General features: G+C 32.7%; 1 protein-coding gene across 1 annotated transcript in view; it reads right to left on the reverse strand.

Annotated features, from left to right (window-relative positions):
- LOC129222261 (elongator complex protein 2-like) overlaps nt 1-17,309 on the reverse strand; it is a 49,127-nt gene that overhangs the window by 2,304 nt on the left and 29,514 nt on the right. The window contains exons 11-17 of the mRNA XM_054856740.1: nt 12,951-13,100; nt 12,235-12,423; nt 10,621-10,777; nt 7,868-7,998; nt 2,555-2,735; nt 548-669; nt 358-476 (exon numbers count right to left, since the gene is read on the reverse strand). Of these exons, the coding sequence (XP_054712715.1) occupies nt 358-476; nt 548-669; nt 2,555-2,735; nt 7,868-7,998; nt 10,621-10,777; nt 12,235-12,423; nt 12,951-13,100 (1,049 nt within the window). The remainder of the gene's footprint in view (nt 1-357; nt 477-547; nt 670-2,554; nt 2,736-7,867; nt 7,999-10,620; nt 10,778-12,234; nt 12,424-12,950; nt 13,101-17,309) is intronic.

A 17,309-nucleotide genomic window follows, 5' to 3' on the forward strand; every position in this document is an offset into this window, starting at 1 on the left:
GAGAAGATTACTTCTTTAGTTAAAATAACACGATTCTCCATTTGTGTTGTCTGTTCTGAAAACGTCGGCATTCAGCAAATGCTTCACAAATTCCCAAGCCATTATTCAAATAGCAGAAAACACTTGTGCTCTTGTCTGGAATTGTATTGAGTTTCATCAATTTTTTTCTCAGAATCAGTGAGAATTTTTCTAATGAACATTGATTTGCGATTTACATAAATTGAATTTATCCATTTTTTTACCATTCTGGTCAAAAAGTTTGGTGGTGCGACCGCCCCCTCTCGAACTTCCTATTTGCCGCCCCTGCAACCAGCTTACTCATTACACATATGTCTTTAGTAATAGAGATTATATCACCTGTTGTTAATAGAGCTAGGAGCAAAGGAAATAGCTGTAGCAGAATCTTCAACTTCTAAGGCTTTGGAACTTAGAAGAAATTCATCCTTTTCAGCAGCAATTTTGCCCCAAACAGCAACCTAAAAAGCAATATTAATTGATAAACTGTTTTCAAAAACCTTGATAGTTCAGCATCAAAACTAGAACGTACCTTTTTGTCTCTGGATGCTGTTGCAAAAAATAAACTATCAAAAGTCCACGAACAGCTCCAGATAATTCGAGAATGAACACTATTTTTCTTGTCCAAGGATGCAATTTTCTGATATGGGGGTGCTAAACCAAAAGTACAAATGAGTACTATTCATCAAAAATGAAACTTCTTACATTTATATGAAAGGATTGGCATAGTGAACAAAATTTCTACCAAGTAACACTGGATAAAAATATCAGAAAACAATGAAGGGGGATTCTCGAAAAATTTTATTTTATAAAAGTAACTATTAATTAAATATGGGATAAACTGTTATGCTTTGATAGTATATTAAAACATGTATTATTCCCCAAAGGCATTATTTTCTGAAGGCTTTGGTTAGCCGGAAAAAATTAAAAACTTAGCGTAAGCACGGGACATTTTTTCGAGAATCGCCCTGAAGATAAAAATACTCGTTCACTTAAAGTAATGAGTCATTCTCGCAGAAAGTCATTTGCATGTCTGGTCCTAGTTTATAGATGTTTTATCTCTTACACATATTTTTAGCGATTTAAATATTAAACAGAGTAGTGTTTGAATCTCTTTTAAAATTTGATACATTCTGTAGATTTAATTTCTGCTTGGGTAAAAAATTACTCATGCATACTTGCAAACTTTTACGGATGTCATTTAAACTTTACGGACTTATGGATAGACCCCCGATTTCTACAGTTTTTAGCTATGGTTTGCTTTGAAACTGTTTTTTCAATCAAATCATTAGTTTGTTTTAAAAAATCCTCCAAAAAAAAAAAAAAACTAAATCAGGATCTCTTGAAAAGTAGCCAAATAAAGCGTTTCATTCCCCCAAGTTACATCATAAACACAACTAGACATTTTGCCTCTTTGTTTCTTCAGAGCACTTATGCGACTGTGGTGTTGCCAGATTGTGTCAAAATCGCCCAATAGGTAACTTTTGTTCTCTAGCTGGCGGCAAAAGGAACTGTTTCGTTTCAATCTGCTTACTCTCTAGAAAGATCTGGCAACCCTAGCCACTCCCTGTTTTATTCCTGTCAGCTCAGTGGTCGACTCCAGGGCTGATTTCGATTCGCGGGTAAAGAACGAGGCGCTGCGGAATAAGTTCTGAAACACGACGTGTTTGTTTTGTATTGCGTTGAACAAATGGAGTCAGAAAAAGGAAAGAAATGTTATTTTCAAATGGACAAGGAGTCGTATACTGCTCAATTTCCGTGTATAAAATGCCAAATAAGTAAGGGGGATAATATTCATATTTCAAGATTTGTGTGAGGGACTTTGATTTCTCACGGCGGTCGAAATGATATAGATCGCCATGTGACTGGAGAAGGGGGGGGGGGAATGTAGAAGCAGCCAAGAAGAAAGTTTTTTTATTGAAGGCAAAAAAAAAAAAAAAAAAAAACCACTGCTGCTTCATTAAATTCGGCTGCATTTTCTTCACATGCTGAAGTTGCTGATTTTGAAAAGATTTTTTTAAATACCAATGCACCTTTTTATCTTGTAAAATGTTAAATGGTAGTATACCTTGTACATATATATACATATTTTAATTTGAGGTATTATCAAACATTAGCATTTGTTATAAAAGTTTGCACAATCAGTAAATTGATGTGGCTTCAATATTTGCTGCATTATTGATTGGACTTGAGCTTGTAACAAATTTTTACTCCAAACTTTGACTTTTGAGAGGTTGGAAAAGCAAATATCTTTCAAGGAAGTGAAACAAGTTATTATTATGTGCTTCTAAAAGATTGCTGTTGGCAAAATTACGTGAATATTCATATTTTCAGTGAACTGAAATTGAATTTAAATTGCAGTAATTAGCATATAGTATTATTACTCGTGCATAATCTTAAGTATTATATTACATCAATTAATTTGTCTTGGTTTTATTAAATGCCTCGCAAAAAGTTTTACTGATACCAGTTTTAAAAAGTTAGCAAGTCTGACACAATGATTATTTTTTATAAAGAAATAGAACTGTAAAAAACTCACACTGATCAGGAAAACTGCGATAAACAGCCCACATTCGGTCTCTTGAAACAGAAAGCAGATATTCGTCATCAGGAGAAAATTCCAACTGAGTTACAGTTAAGTTGTGAAAAAGCAAAGTCCCTAATTGCTTCCAGGTTGAAGAATTCCATAAGATGATTCCTGCATGCTCATATTTTGATGCCTGCAAAAACAAATTTATTAGCTTATATTATTATTGGTTACTTTAAGAGAAGATATTAAAGTTGAGGTGTTCATTGTTCTAGTTGAAATATTATGAATAAAAACATTTTCAATGTCCTAATTACTATTAATTTTTTAAACATATTATTAGGTTGATTAAAAATCTACATTACATGCAGATAGCATAAACTCATATCTTTTGAATTATAAAAAGGGTCTGTTGTGAAACCAAAATACATGTCATACATTTCTTGTTTGATGATATGTAATGCAATTTTTTTAACAACATATTATGCAATATTATTGATAATATTTAATAACATTTTACATTACTACATATTTTGACAAAAAAAAAAAAAAAAAAAAACAATTGTGGTCAAATTTTCTTTAGGTTCACTATGTTATTTTGGAGCAGCACATGTACTTCTGATACAATTTTTAAAATGCTTATTACCCCTTCCTCAAAAAAATAATAACAATAATAATTAGAAATATTTAAATTTATTTTTATTGTTTGGCAAGTTAAAGTATACAATCTACAGTAAAACCTATCTACATTGATACTCATGGGCGGATTTATGGGGGGGCAGAGGGGGGCAATGCCCCCCAGTTTTGGGAGGACTTTATGTAGTAACAACACATCTTCCAAAAATTAAAAAAAAAAAAAGAAATCTTTTTTTTGTTTTTTTGTTTTTGAGTAGTTCAGAAGAGCATGGGTGGATTTATAGGGGGGGGGGGGCAAAAAGTGCAATGCCCCCATTTTGAGAGGAGGCCATGTAGTAACAACTTATCTTCCAAAATCTTATAACAAAAAAAAATCACGATTTTTTTTCTTTTTTGAATAGTGCAATGAAAATGAAGAGAATAGCGAATGTTCTTTTCTGATGGGAGAAAAGAAAAAGAAAAAAAAACGAACATTAAATACAAATAGTAAAGCTGTCACTGGGGTACTGAAAATTGGTCTAAATTCACTATTTTGGACTGAAAACCATTTGGGCAAGTATATGAATGAAAATATAGGCTAAACGAGCTATGCATTCAGCTGCAACACTTATAATTGACGTTTGGGACCCCCCCTCCCCAATCCTCCCCCTAACAGAACGATCTACTCGCTACGATTTGTTTTCTCTCTTTTCAGAATGCTTATTTTCAATTTGCGTGATTTCAAAAACTAGATGTTTTGGGTTGTTACAGACGAAAGATTTTGAAGAACCTTCTGGTATCACACATTCAAATGAAATTGGCTGATTTGAAATGTATGCTATTGCAAAAGAAGTGCATAGCTAAAAGGTTTTTGTACAGCAAAATACTATCAAATGTAACAGTTTACACCATACTCAACGAATGTATATAAAAATGAAACAAAAGACTAGAAAAATTGTCCAATCATTGAACAAACAGAACGTAAAATCACTGTAAACAATGCGTTAATTTTTTAGGGGAAAAAATTAGGAATCCCTAGCAGTTCAAAACTAAATTTCTGATTTTCCAGATTCATACATTGTAAGGAAAACATCTGAATAAAAGAAAAAGTTAGGGAGATATATTTCCGGCACGAAAGCTTTGCACAATTCTTGTAAGATCGCATTATTACCTGATGAAATGTTTTTCTAACTGTGTTTTCTTTATTTTTTAAAGGAAAAAAATTGTATACATGAAACTAATAGTTAGAATTGTTTTTCATGCGCTTGGAAAATTTTCAGCTTGTCTTTTTTTTTTGAGAAAGAAAAGTAAATACTATCGCAAACTGAATAAATTTCAGTTATCTGGACGTTCTGATTAATTGAATCTTTTTACTTAAAGGGAAAATACCATTTTCCTTACTTTCTAAATACTGTTTAAAAATTAAGGTATGTCATAATCATCTAAAGTCTAATGGGACAGTTATTGTCATTATTGAAGTCTGAGTAAATCAGTCATCAAAAGTTTTGGAAAAATTTGCTGAAATTTGATAAACACCGATAAAAACCTTACACACATTGGTAAAATCGTAAAAATCCTTTAACTGTAGAAACTGATGAATTTTCGTTAAAATTACAAAAAATCAAACGAAAATCTGCAAGTAAATTACAATTACATGTAGCGCCAGATTTGCCTATAAGATAAACAAGCTATAGCTTAGGGTCCCTGCTTTGAAGTGGACCCCTAACTCCCAAAAAATTTTGATTCGTTCCTTAAAAAAATTGAAACTGCTTGAAAAACTAATTTCATTTTCAAGTACTTGAAAACCTTGAATATTTGGAAACGTGTGGCTACAAACCTTAAATTTTAAAATTTCTAACAAATCGTAGGGGAAGGAATGCCAAAATGTGTCAAATTCAGCTCCTTGCTACGTCATGCATCAAAAATCATGGTTCTCGCGTTTGTAACATATTACTTGAAATAAATTTTTTTGTGACTCACATGCTTCATATCTTGCTATTTATTTAATCCCGAATGCAGAATTTTGAAAATTCTTTTGTATTGATTGCTTTTATCTTACTTTTACTGGATATTGTTAATCTGTTTAGCCTGGGAAAAACATGATACACTACCCCTATTCCTTTTCGTTTTCTGCTCTACTTATAATTTAAAAAAAAGTTGTAATGAGAAATTAAAGTTTATTTTTTCTTTCAAACTTAAAATAGCCGTTTCTTACAAAGTTTGAACAATACTGTACAACTGTATAATCTACAAGTCAATTTCAGGGACTGGAAAGTGCAAATTATTGGTTCTAAAATCCCTGAAAAGAATTCGCGCAGTATAGCCTACCAGGGCTCTTGAGCCAAAAACCCAATCTAACCAACCAAAGCTTGAAAATAATTAGACAAGTCTTTGAAACTCCTAAGCAAAGTGTGCTTCAATTTGTATAAATTAAGAATTGTTCAAATGGGTAGTATGTTACTCTCTTGATACCTATTCTCTAAATCTGTGCACCATTTCTTTTAAAGTATTAACTTGCATCACAAAGCACTTTTAAAGCGTAAAACTTAAAAAAAAAATGATTTGCCTATTATTTCCAACTAACCCTTATAAGACTTCAAAATGCAGAATTTTATATCCATTTTATATAATTTCCTCCCGAGACCCCCGGGCCCCCTAAAATTGGAGATATTCTATATCCCACTTAAAAGGGAGCCCCGCATCACTCTCTTAATACCAGTCCCCTCTCTTTTAAGGTCAACTCAAAAAGGACAGCATGATTACACACAGTAATGAAAACGGCACATAAAAAAGTAAAGAATGGCCTTATGCATCACAGAAAACAGATAAAAATATGGGGGGGAGTGCAATTAAAAATTTTGCTCCAAAAAAAAAAAATCCTGCCCCCCCAAGAACTCAGTCCTAAATCCGCCTATGTCGATACTGTTAGGACCTAAAAAAATATTGTTATAGACAGGTTATTGTTATAGACAGTTTGATTATTCATGCTGAAATTTTGCTAGGACCGAGGAAAGTATTGTTATAGACAGTATCGTTATGCACAGGTTTGACTGTACATCTTATTTTCCTTTTAAGAAAGAAAAAACATTTCATACTATAGAATGTCACAAGTTATTAGAGGGAGAGGGGAGTAGAGGCACTCTTTAGCAGGAATGTAGAAAACTACATAAATTGGTGCACTTACTTTTGTAACAGGCTGATTATTTTTCAAATATAATTGATACCTCAAAATGATTTTTCCACTAAAGGCACTCTTTAATAAGAATGTAGAAAAATTACATACGTTGGTGGACTTACTTTAATAACAGGCTGATTATTTTTCAAATTTAATTCATACCTCAAAATAATTTTTTAACTAAAGAGTGTGGAAAGTAACCATACATTCTTCAAAGCACATATAATAAAAGCATCCAACACTTTCATTAATAAACTAGCAGTACCCGCACGGCGATGCCCGTGCTAAGAATTTAAAGGAAGTTGGTTGAATAACAAAAAATCCACTCTTTCCCCCTTCTGATGTGAAATGATCATTTTTCTTCAACTAAAAGAAGTACAAACCTTTTCAAAAAACCTATTAAAGCATTTTTGGAATTTAAAACTAATTGCTGAAACAATTTTTTAAAATTATTATACAAACTAATATTTTTATGCCGAAATACATAAAAATATTAACAGTAGCTTTCAAACTCAAAATAATCCTTCAACTGTAAAGTTCATCGCTTGACACGCCAAGCAACCACGCTACCGTAACCCTGCCCTTTAGCGAGTGAAGTGGTTTTTTTTTTCTGCAATTTAAATTGTTTTGCCAAACTGAAAAAAACAACAAATCAAATTATTTACTTAGATAAGTAACCACCTTCGACTATAAGTACAAAAACAAACCTTGAAGAAATAAGGAAAACAAAACCCAATAGAAAAATCCAACAAAATCAAATTATGCACTTAAAAAAAAAAAAAAACGCAATCAAAAATCAGTGTTCTGACCACATTACTCCCACAATAGCGTAGCTATCAACACTGTCAGCCAGTGCCCTCTCGAACTAGGAATTCATTTGCAATTACAAATATTTGGGTCAATCTGATTTTAAAAAAAAGCTTATAGTCTTCCTCAGTAAATGGACTACTCAACACAAAAAGACTTTTTCAATTCAAATCAGTTGTTCCTGAGATTAGTGCATTCAAACAAACTCTTCAGCTTTATAATATTAGTATAGATAAAGAATAACACATGTCAAGCAGAAATTTTTTTTAAAAAACTTGGGTGCCAGGAGTTTTAAAACTGATTTTCACTATATTGGGTTCGAAACTTTTTCAATTTGCTGGGCTTTTAGGAGAATTATAATTTTCTCATGACACCCTAGTCTATCTCTTTTGTATCGTCGTGTAATAGACGAATGGACATATCTCACTTTTAAGCATTTGGCAGAAAGCCAATTTGAAGATTTGCAGTTTCCTGTATCGCTTGAGAAACGCCACAAGTGTGAGGGGCTGTAACTTTTTTACTATTTATTGTAGAGATACAATAATTGGTCATAATATAATATTGACTTTGGAGATTTCTGTGGTGGTCATAACTCATTTTTCAAATTTTTTGAGATACACCCATTCATCTTTTAAGCGAAGATATAAACATACATTGATACCATGGACACTTCATAGCACATAAATATATGACTGAAGATTGGGAAAAAAAAGATTTTAGCAACTAACCTTACAAGCTGATGCGATGATTGTAGAAGAATGGTTGGAAGCAACAGCAAATACTTCATAAGGATGTCCATATAATTTTTGTGACTCTGGCCACAATGTGTTTTGCAACAGTGTCTCTTCGGTTGGTGGTGCTGAAATATATTTTTACAACAGTCAAAATCCTATTTTTAGTATTTGAATGAATAATTATTCAAAAAATATATTCAATATGAGGATAAAATAAATACTTCTCAATCGTTGGTGAGATAAATTTACCTTATCTACCAGTTTGTTTGCAACCTGGTAGATAAATTAAATTATATCCGCCTCCCAGCTCGATTATCCACTAATCCAGACTAACGAGTTATGAGGACAAAACTGCAGTCTTTGGATGTGATAACCCGGCTGTCGGGTATATTGCATGTAGTTCTGCCTTAGCCCTAGCTTAGAAACGGTAACTTACGGTACATACCCAAGCTTTGCCTTCAACTCATGAGTTGAGCCGTGCCCTGCTGCGGACACTCGCTGATGAGATAAATTTATTTTATCTACCTGTTTTTTGGCTTGGGATGGAGATATCGTGCTTTTGAGTTGTCAAGGTTTCGCGGAAATTACCTTAGTAACTGTCACAATTACACACACATGCACCATACATATAATTTATTTACCATGCAAAAACTTAGCATAGCAATGAACAAGTTATTTTAAAATAAGAAGCAATATCAACTTTTTTTTTTTTGATCTACAAACTTCGAAGTTCTAAGGTTTTTTTCAAGCATGTTCAATATAAGCTTTTCATCAGCCCTTTTTAAAAAGGTAAAAATGCGGCATAATGAGGATTACGTTTTCTCACTTTCGCTTGAAAACTGGTCAGCTAAGAAAAATTGACGCCCTATTTTCAACATGGGCACGTGTTCTAGAAAAACACCCAGATAAAAGGAACTACAACCCCTCCCTCAATATACCAACTTCCCTAGTATTTTGCTTCAATCCCCTGTTCCTAATTGCTAGGAAAAGGGATGAAAAACTACAAGCAGATGTCTCAGGAAGTGTTTTTGCTAGGAAAATTGTCAAGGAAAAACCGTAATTAAATTCACTTGTGTGACGAAAATTTTGGCAATAACAAAGGTGCCAAAAAATATTTTGAGATAGTTATGGAAGAAGAGTTTTAACGCAAAATGCAGGATTTTTTATTTATTTTGAGACGTCAAGAGTTTGGAGATGAGGAGGTCCGAGGTATGAAGGTTTGACTCTATATCTACAGAATGAAATACTCTCAACTCGAATCAATGGAAAATAGGATCTTTTCATGACAGGGTTCGTACGCCTCCTGAAAACTCCTGAAATTTAATTTTTTCTTCTAAGGGCCCTTAAAACTCCTGAATTTTTGTTTTAACCTCCTGATTTTTCCTCTCTCCTCCTGAAAATAATTTTTACTGGTAAAAGTGCTTCATCAATCTCACAATAAAACTTGAACAATCACTAAATTTATTTCCATCTTGTCTCCGTTTAGGCGCTCATATTGAATCGCTGGAAGGCAATCAAAATTCTCATATTATACAGAGCCTCCAGTGCTTTTCGCAAAGACATGTGGTGTGTCTGAACCGACAGACCGGTTACTCTGTTCAAACATGCCCATTATGTTTACTGATTGTAACTGCCACTAGAGAACGAACCAAGAGCATGTGCTAGGTTTTGTATTGACAGCTTTTAAGCATATTTTCTTTATTGCTATTTTGTAGTATATTTAGTATTGATAATATGCCGGGGGGTAAATGCGTGTTTAATGATAATCAGCTTCTAGATGAGAAGTACAAAAACTGGATCTTGAAAGTTTCGGAAGCTCATTTCAAAGCTTGCAATCGATATTTCGAACATGGGACTCCCGAAAATTTTACTTTTGACTCCTGAAAATTCCTGAAATTCATTCTGTCTGGAAAAGTATGAACCTTGCATGAGAAAAATGAATAAATAAGGTCTAGAATAAGAACTTAGTTTTTTTGGAAGATTTTTTCAATTTAGGTATAGCCCCAGCAAAGAATGCTTTTCGAAGTTCTGCAAAAGAGCTTCAATTGTTTAAAAATACTTCATAATGTGAATTTGAGCCTGACTTATTTGAAGCATGATCCCCAGATCATTGGCGTTAGCTTCTCTCTGATAAGAAGAAAGCAAATGTGCTTTCATTTCCAAAAATGTACCACATTGCTCCTAATCCTATTAATATAACTTCAGTGATCTAACTGCTATTGTTGTACAAGGTTTTGGTCTGCAACATTTTGTTCTGCTTTTGGAGATCTTCCCAAATCTAATACAGTAAACTCTCGACTATCCTCGGATTAGGGTGGCACGGTAAACGCTGATAATCCAAATTATAGGTAAAAAAAACAATACTGGTGTATACAATAACTAAAAAATAGGAATAAAACTCACACATACAGAAAAGTTATAGGAAAAACAATAACACTGATTATAAAAAAATATATGAAAAAGCTAAAAACATGCAATAACATAATCCAAAGTCACCACCGTTGAAGAAAAAAAATTGTTCAAAGATCCGCGGATAATCCGACCGCCGATAATCGGGGAGTTTACTGAAGCTAAAAAACTTGTTGGTAGCCACATGAGAAAAGTGTATTTGCATAGCACAACAGTTCAGCAAGAAAAGTTTTAAAAAATCTTGTTTCATGGCTAGGTAGTATTTAAATTCGACCGAATTAGGAGCTAATCTTTTGTTTAAGATACTTTAAATACCAAAGGATGCAAAAGATTCTTACCGGTTAAAGTCATGGGAGTATAGTAAAATTCTGGATAGTTGTCCTTTATAGATTGAAAAGAGTTAGGTTCATCTGAAAGACTGATATTCTTCAAATCTTCTGGAAAGACTGCTTTGTTGGATAAACCCAGAGAGGGGACACTAGCTCCTTCTGCTAACTAAACAAAGACACATTGAAGCATAAAAAAGAGTGAGAAAAAGGAATGGGGATGGATATATTTAAACTTTTATAGACTCTCTCCCATTTGTCTTTAGGGCACAGTATTAAATTAACAATATATTTTCCAAAACGTCAAGCAAAATTTGATTCTTCAAATCATATTATAAATTTCAAATTGATTTGAAACTTCCAACACACACACATGAACAAAATACCAAATTTTGATTAAAAGGCTAGAAAGATACAAGGATTTCCTGATTAAAATGTTTTTTTTTTTTTTTTTTTGGCGTAGAAATTCTTCACATTTCAAAACCAATGAGTATTCTTATTTTCAATAAAATGTAATAGATGAAATTTTAACCACTCCCATTCTCTTTTTTTTTTTGCAACCTCTTCAACATCAGTAACTTTTGCAATTCTTTGCCTTAACATGGGGCACGTTGGAACAGTTTTTCAACTGTTACATTGACAAGCATTTCTTTTTTACACATGACACTAACACTTTCTTAAAAATAAAAAAAAACAGTAGGCGCCGCTTAATGTTATCAGAATCGGTAAGTCCCGTATTAACACATGTTTCATGTATTGTATATTAACACATGTTTAAAAATGTCGTATATTGTAATCAGTGTCATCGTTTATTGTTATCACATATTCATAAACTTAAAAAAAAAAAATTTCTATTTTCGGTCCTCAATCAACAGAAATATAAAGGCAAACATTGACAAGACTAACTTTCGGTGTAGCATTTTTCTGTGTAATTTTCAATAGCAATGCTATCTTTTTCTAGAAGATTGTTTTCTACAGGAAGTTCGTTCTCAGTCACCACCGACTCCCCCTAAGATGCCTTTTGTTTGCATCTGAAAAAATTCACTGCAAAAATTCATTAACATCATTGAAAGTCTTTTTTGATCGGGAGTCATATTTTATTTCACTTTTTACTATGCGTTTAAAAATTGCATATTTTAATTTTCTCTTTTATAATTTGGATATTCCCATTCTACTAAATTAGTAATTTATAATTTAAAACTACGTTTTATAGAGTCATTTTGATTGTAATTCGCAGTTGCAAAAATAAATATTTCTTAATTTGAAAAAATCATTATTTTATGTCGCCGGGATTCTTTTCTGTTATTGTTATCAAAATATATATGTCCCAAAGTGATCACATTAAGCGGCGCCTACTGTATTTGATTTTAAATTTTAGCTAACGTTAGTAGCTAAAATATAAACTGAAGTGGGTGAACCAATGTCTTCAATTCACTAAGTAACAAACCAAAAAGTAAAAATGTTTCCACATGTCTCACTCTCTTCTTATATTAATTAAACTTTTAGCAAACTTTTTGATAAAATAACTTCTTAAATCAAGAATAAAATTGTGTAAAAGAGCCTTTTAAAAATGATGAAAAATCAATGTCCACTACAAAGTAAAACAATTAAAATGGCTTAACTTACATTTTGTTTCATATACAGTGATGTGTCAATTTTAGAAAGGTTTTCTAAAGTCTCAGCAAAACTCCTAGGAGCCTCAAAAACTCTTAGAACTTTTTCATCCCCCGCAGATACAAATTTATAACGATTTAAGACAGATAAACATGTCATGTCATAACCATGAACTTGTGGACGGGCAACTTCATACCATTTCTAAATAAAAACAATGTAACTCACTTTTAAAATATCAGAATAATTTATTACAACAGCAAATATGAATTTCAATATAATTACTCAATTTTTCTGTTGACATAAAATTTCTCAAAAATTTAATATTAAACAAGGATTATAATTTGTAATTCTACATTAATCGCACAAAAAATAAATGTCATTTAAATTTTTTGAGGAAAAAAATACCAACTGAACTTTAAGATTAATTACTAAGAGATTACTTGAGATTAATTAACTCCAAGAATTTTTTTGCCTCTTCTCTTAATTTAAAAACTAAATCTTTAAGTATATCAAATTTTCTCTTGTAATATTTTATAATTCAATTGATTATTATGAAAAATAAGCTGCAAAAATGACACAGAAAACCCAAAATGTTTTCCTTGCATCATTATCTAACATTTATAATATAGACTTTCAGTCATGAAATTTCAACAATTAAATGAAAAAATATTTTTAACTTAAGAAATTATGTATCAAGTTTCAAAGATTTATGAAAAAAAGGCATTTACCTTTGCATTTTGAGAAACAAAAGGTGCATGTAATCTTGTGGTTTGATCCAAACTGCAACTCAGTAAGTATTCACCATCTGTGTCCCAGTCGATGTCTTGCACTGAGGAGTAATGGCCGCCAAATGACAGACCAGGTTGCCATATGCCAGTCTGCATTAAATAAATGAAGCTAAGTAATAAATCATGAAATAAATAAAAATGCACAAGATTCTTTGTTTATTTTCACAGCATCACTTTAATAAATGTAGATATTCCCATAGAAGTTTTTAAAAAAGCAGGACATTTGTGTTCCAAATAACTTGAGTCTTGGATGGCATTAGGTTATAATGGATATAATATGCTTGTTTTTTGTTTTTTTTTCAAAGGAATGTAATGAACATTGAACCATTGATGATATTCAACTTATTTAGCCATTTTAACAGAGCATTCAATTTGGCTGAATATTGCTAAAGTATTTGGCTGAATGGTAGTACGGGATTATTTTTATCACATTATTACACATGTTCTCAACCTGAGGGCATGCCCTCTAGGAGCTGTAGAAGAATTTCAAGGGAAGCGTGAGGGTATTAAAAAAAATAAATAAAACAAAGAGTGATTTATTCAATTTTGTGGTCAAATATAAATACTAAATAACTGTCCGCCCCTCTCATTAAGACTGTCCCATTTTATGAAAAAAACTTCCTTTACCCAATAGATGGCGCAAAATGTTGCACCCTGGTTGTGACGAAAGCATCATGCTCGTTGTACGTTTTAGCCGCAAACTAGTTTTACAACTGACAGGATTTACGCGACGTCCAGAAAAGGGGACAAACCGGAATTTGTGTGGAGGAGATATTGTTCTTCAGAGGAGTCAGTGGAGGAATGTCTTTTCATTGTTCGAAACACACCCCTCAAGTGCCTTCAGGCATTGACAGCGCGAAGGAATCGGAAAAAGCAAACAAAACCGCTGCAGAGAAATGAGATGAGAGCATTTTTGCTTCGATTTGAAGTTTAGATCAGAAATGATTTCGTTATACTAAGGGTTCATCTTTTTAACCGCGGAAACTTCGGTAAATTTATCGCAACATATTTTAGAAATGTCTTCTTTTCGGCTATTAAATCTACTAATAAAAGTTGTCAATCTAATGTATTTTTTTTTTTTTTAAATATTAATCTTTAGAAGCTTTGTTTCCTTCATGCTGCATTTATAGAAATTGCTAAATAGTAATAGAAAAGACTGGAAAGTTTGTTAAATCAGACTTGGACAGTTTAAAAGAAAATTGTGTTTGAAAGGTCACATTTTTTTTAATCTTTACGAGGAATTTTACCTTTTGTTCATGACAAAGGTCCACAAAAATTACCATGGAATTACAGAGAAAACTTGGTGGTACGAATCTTTTAAAATTTTGAAGAAGAAAACATAGTTTTTTACGGCATTTTAACAGGGCCCAGTCCGTGCAAAGAGGGGGAGGAACAGCCCCCCCCCCCGAGATCGATCTTAGTTTTCGCCTAACTTGGAAATAGTCGGGGGGCTACGGGGGAAGAAACTGCAAATTGTGATAAAATTATGAAACTCGGCATGCTTGTAGACATTGTATAAACAAACATTTTACAAAGGGGAGGCATTCCAAAATCCCCCCCCCCCCCCCCGGCTGCCATTTCTGGTCCAGAACCAAAAACGGCGATTCTTTTTAAATTTTCGTTATTATAATTTTTTTAATCATTGGTTGTGTCATTCCATGGATGTTTATTACATTTTTTATTATTTAAAACTCCAAAAAAAATCTAATTTCAGAAATAACTTCACAAAAAATGGTTTTTTAAAAATAAAATCAATATTTTTAAATTATGAGTTCTCTGAAGTGAATTTTTCCCCCATAACAGAATTACAGGTTTCTGAGTTTGAAGATACATTACATTTGTGTTATATCAAAGTAGGATTCCAGTTATCCAAACTCTAATTGCCCGAACTGTCCAATTATCCGGTCATGATGCCCCTCGTTTTAAATGACTGAGCACGCATAATTGAAAACTATTTGAGAAGGGTATAATAGAATAAGGACTTGAAGAAAAAAGAGAGAAAAAAAATTAATTTTCAGACAACATAATTCTAATAGAAAGAAATTTAAAGTTAATTTTAAATTTCTGTTCATTATTATTATCGCTATTGTTGCTGTTTTTTAATTCTCCGTCACCCAATTGATCATCAGTAAGCTTTTTCTCATTTTATAATTAAAAAAAACAAAAACATATATATATATATATATAAACAAATTCAAGTTTTGGAGCACCGTATCAAAGCTGGTGCTTTTAAAATTAAAGTTTATTAGATCATAGATTTCAACTAACTTTAGTATCGTTACTGAAACTTTGAAGGAGTTGATTTTGTGTGTGTGTGTTATATACAAATATACGTGTACAATATACGAATTTTGTATTAACTTATCCAATTATTTAAGACATTTTTAAACACCCTTTAAACTGTTCCAGACCATTTCTTAACAATATATTACCGTTTCTTGCATAAACAGCTGAATTTTTTACCGTATTTTAAAAAAAACAGCAGTATTCAAACGATGCACAATATCAATTATCAATGGGAGAGAGAGACATGAAAAAAAAAAACAGTACGGTACATATACAGTATGCAGTAATAATAAAGCACTACACTGTAATAGTACTATACAGTATTGCTGTGCTATCTTCGATCAGTGGCGGATTTACATTCTTTTCAAGGGGGGTGGCGGTTTGAAAAACGTGGAAGCCATATTTCTCCCCTCAATCCACTATGTAGGGGGGAGGGAATCAATCGCCCACTTTTAGCCTGTATTTTAAATTTTAATCACCCCCTATCGCCCCTCACAAACTTATCGCTCCCCTCAAGAGTTAAATCTCCCTTTTGGTGGCTATCACCCCCCAGGTTTAGAAACCACTGTTCTAAATCATAGCAAAATGTATCATCATACCAGTATAGTGTAGTCCATGGAAGAAAAAAGGTTGGAAGATACATATAGAAATATAAAAATTATTAATGTTCAAAAAAGAGGGGAGGGGCGAGCTTCGGTTTCAAATTAAAAAGTGGGTAATGCTGTCCATCTTCGACTACACTGTCTCAACTTAATTTAAAGCAAATTTGTGGAATGTACTTGATTGAAATTAATAGCAAAAGCTAGTAATTCCTTTAATTCTATATTATTGGTTTTCGAAAATGACAGTTACGGAGGGGGGCGGTCGTCTCCACCACCCCCCTGGTAAATCCGCCACTGCCTTCGAACCATTTTTTAGAGTTTCAAGCGTTCAAGAATTCCTTATCTAGTCACAAATTTTTCACTTTTTCTTTCTATCTTCACAAACATAGCATGAAACAGCGTGCTTTGGTGCAGAATATTTCATCACCTTTCATATTTAGAATTTAAAATATTAAAAGAAAATTGTGGAGTTGTTATTTATACACACTAACAAAGCGATGTTTTGACTAGCGCTGGGTGGGAACTAGAGCAGTTAGTGATGCTAAAAGGATGAAAGTATATTCACGAAACTAATATTTAGTAGTAAATAGCGAAGCCGTCATTTTGCGCCACGATTCCTTTCCAAAAGTTTTCGTGTTGTGGGTGAGAAATTTGCGTTAGCTCTAACATTCGTTACTCGAGAAAAACTCGCGTTATAGGCATTTGGCGTAAGTTGAATCGCTTTGGAGCGGAAGCCGACTGTACATGAGAGATATAAATGTTCAATTTTGATTGGGGAAAATGTAAATTTATCATACATTTCACGACAGTATATTTTTGAGTATTATAGTTTAAAGTTGGTTGTATTCAAAACGTTGATCAGAATAAAACATGCGTCTTGTTTTGCCACAATGACTTGAGCAGAAAACGGACAACCAAGTTAGAAAAGTTACTTATTGGATTTAGTTCAAGCACTTCTCTGCTTCCCAAACGTGATGAAATTTTAACTAAATACTGATTTTTTTTCCTTTTGTTTTAGCAAGATTAGTGAACTCCCCCCCCCCCCTTCGATGATGAGTAGTCATTTGATTGTCATCATTTTTATTTGGAGGAGAATGGAATATATACTATGACTACGAGCATTCTTCGGAAGGGCTAGAGAGGTGAAAACCAGGAAAATATGTAGCAAAAAGAGAGATCCAATGGGGTATTCCCCCCAAAAATATTTTAAAAATCAATAAAACGATCTATCCTTCCTGGATTTCGTTTCAAAGTTTATTTCAGGTCCGTCATTTGGGAAATCAGGGTGAGGAGGGGGCCATTGGAACCCCCTGGATTTTAGAAATATTTTTAAAAAAAGTAGTCTTTTTGTTCGTATTTTTTGTTTGTTCCTTTAAATATTAGGCAAATGTTTGGATAGGTAGATTCTCCC

Source organism: Uloborus diversus, chromosome 5 (assembly GCF_026930045.1).
Source record: "Uloborus diversus isolate 005 chromosome 5, Udiv.v.3.1, whole genome shotgun sequence".
Taxonomy (NCBI): Eukaryota; Metazoa; Arthropoda; class Arachnida; order Araneae; family Uloboridae; genus Uloborus; species Uloborus diversus.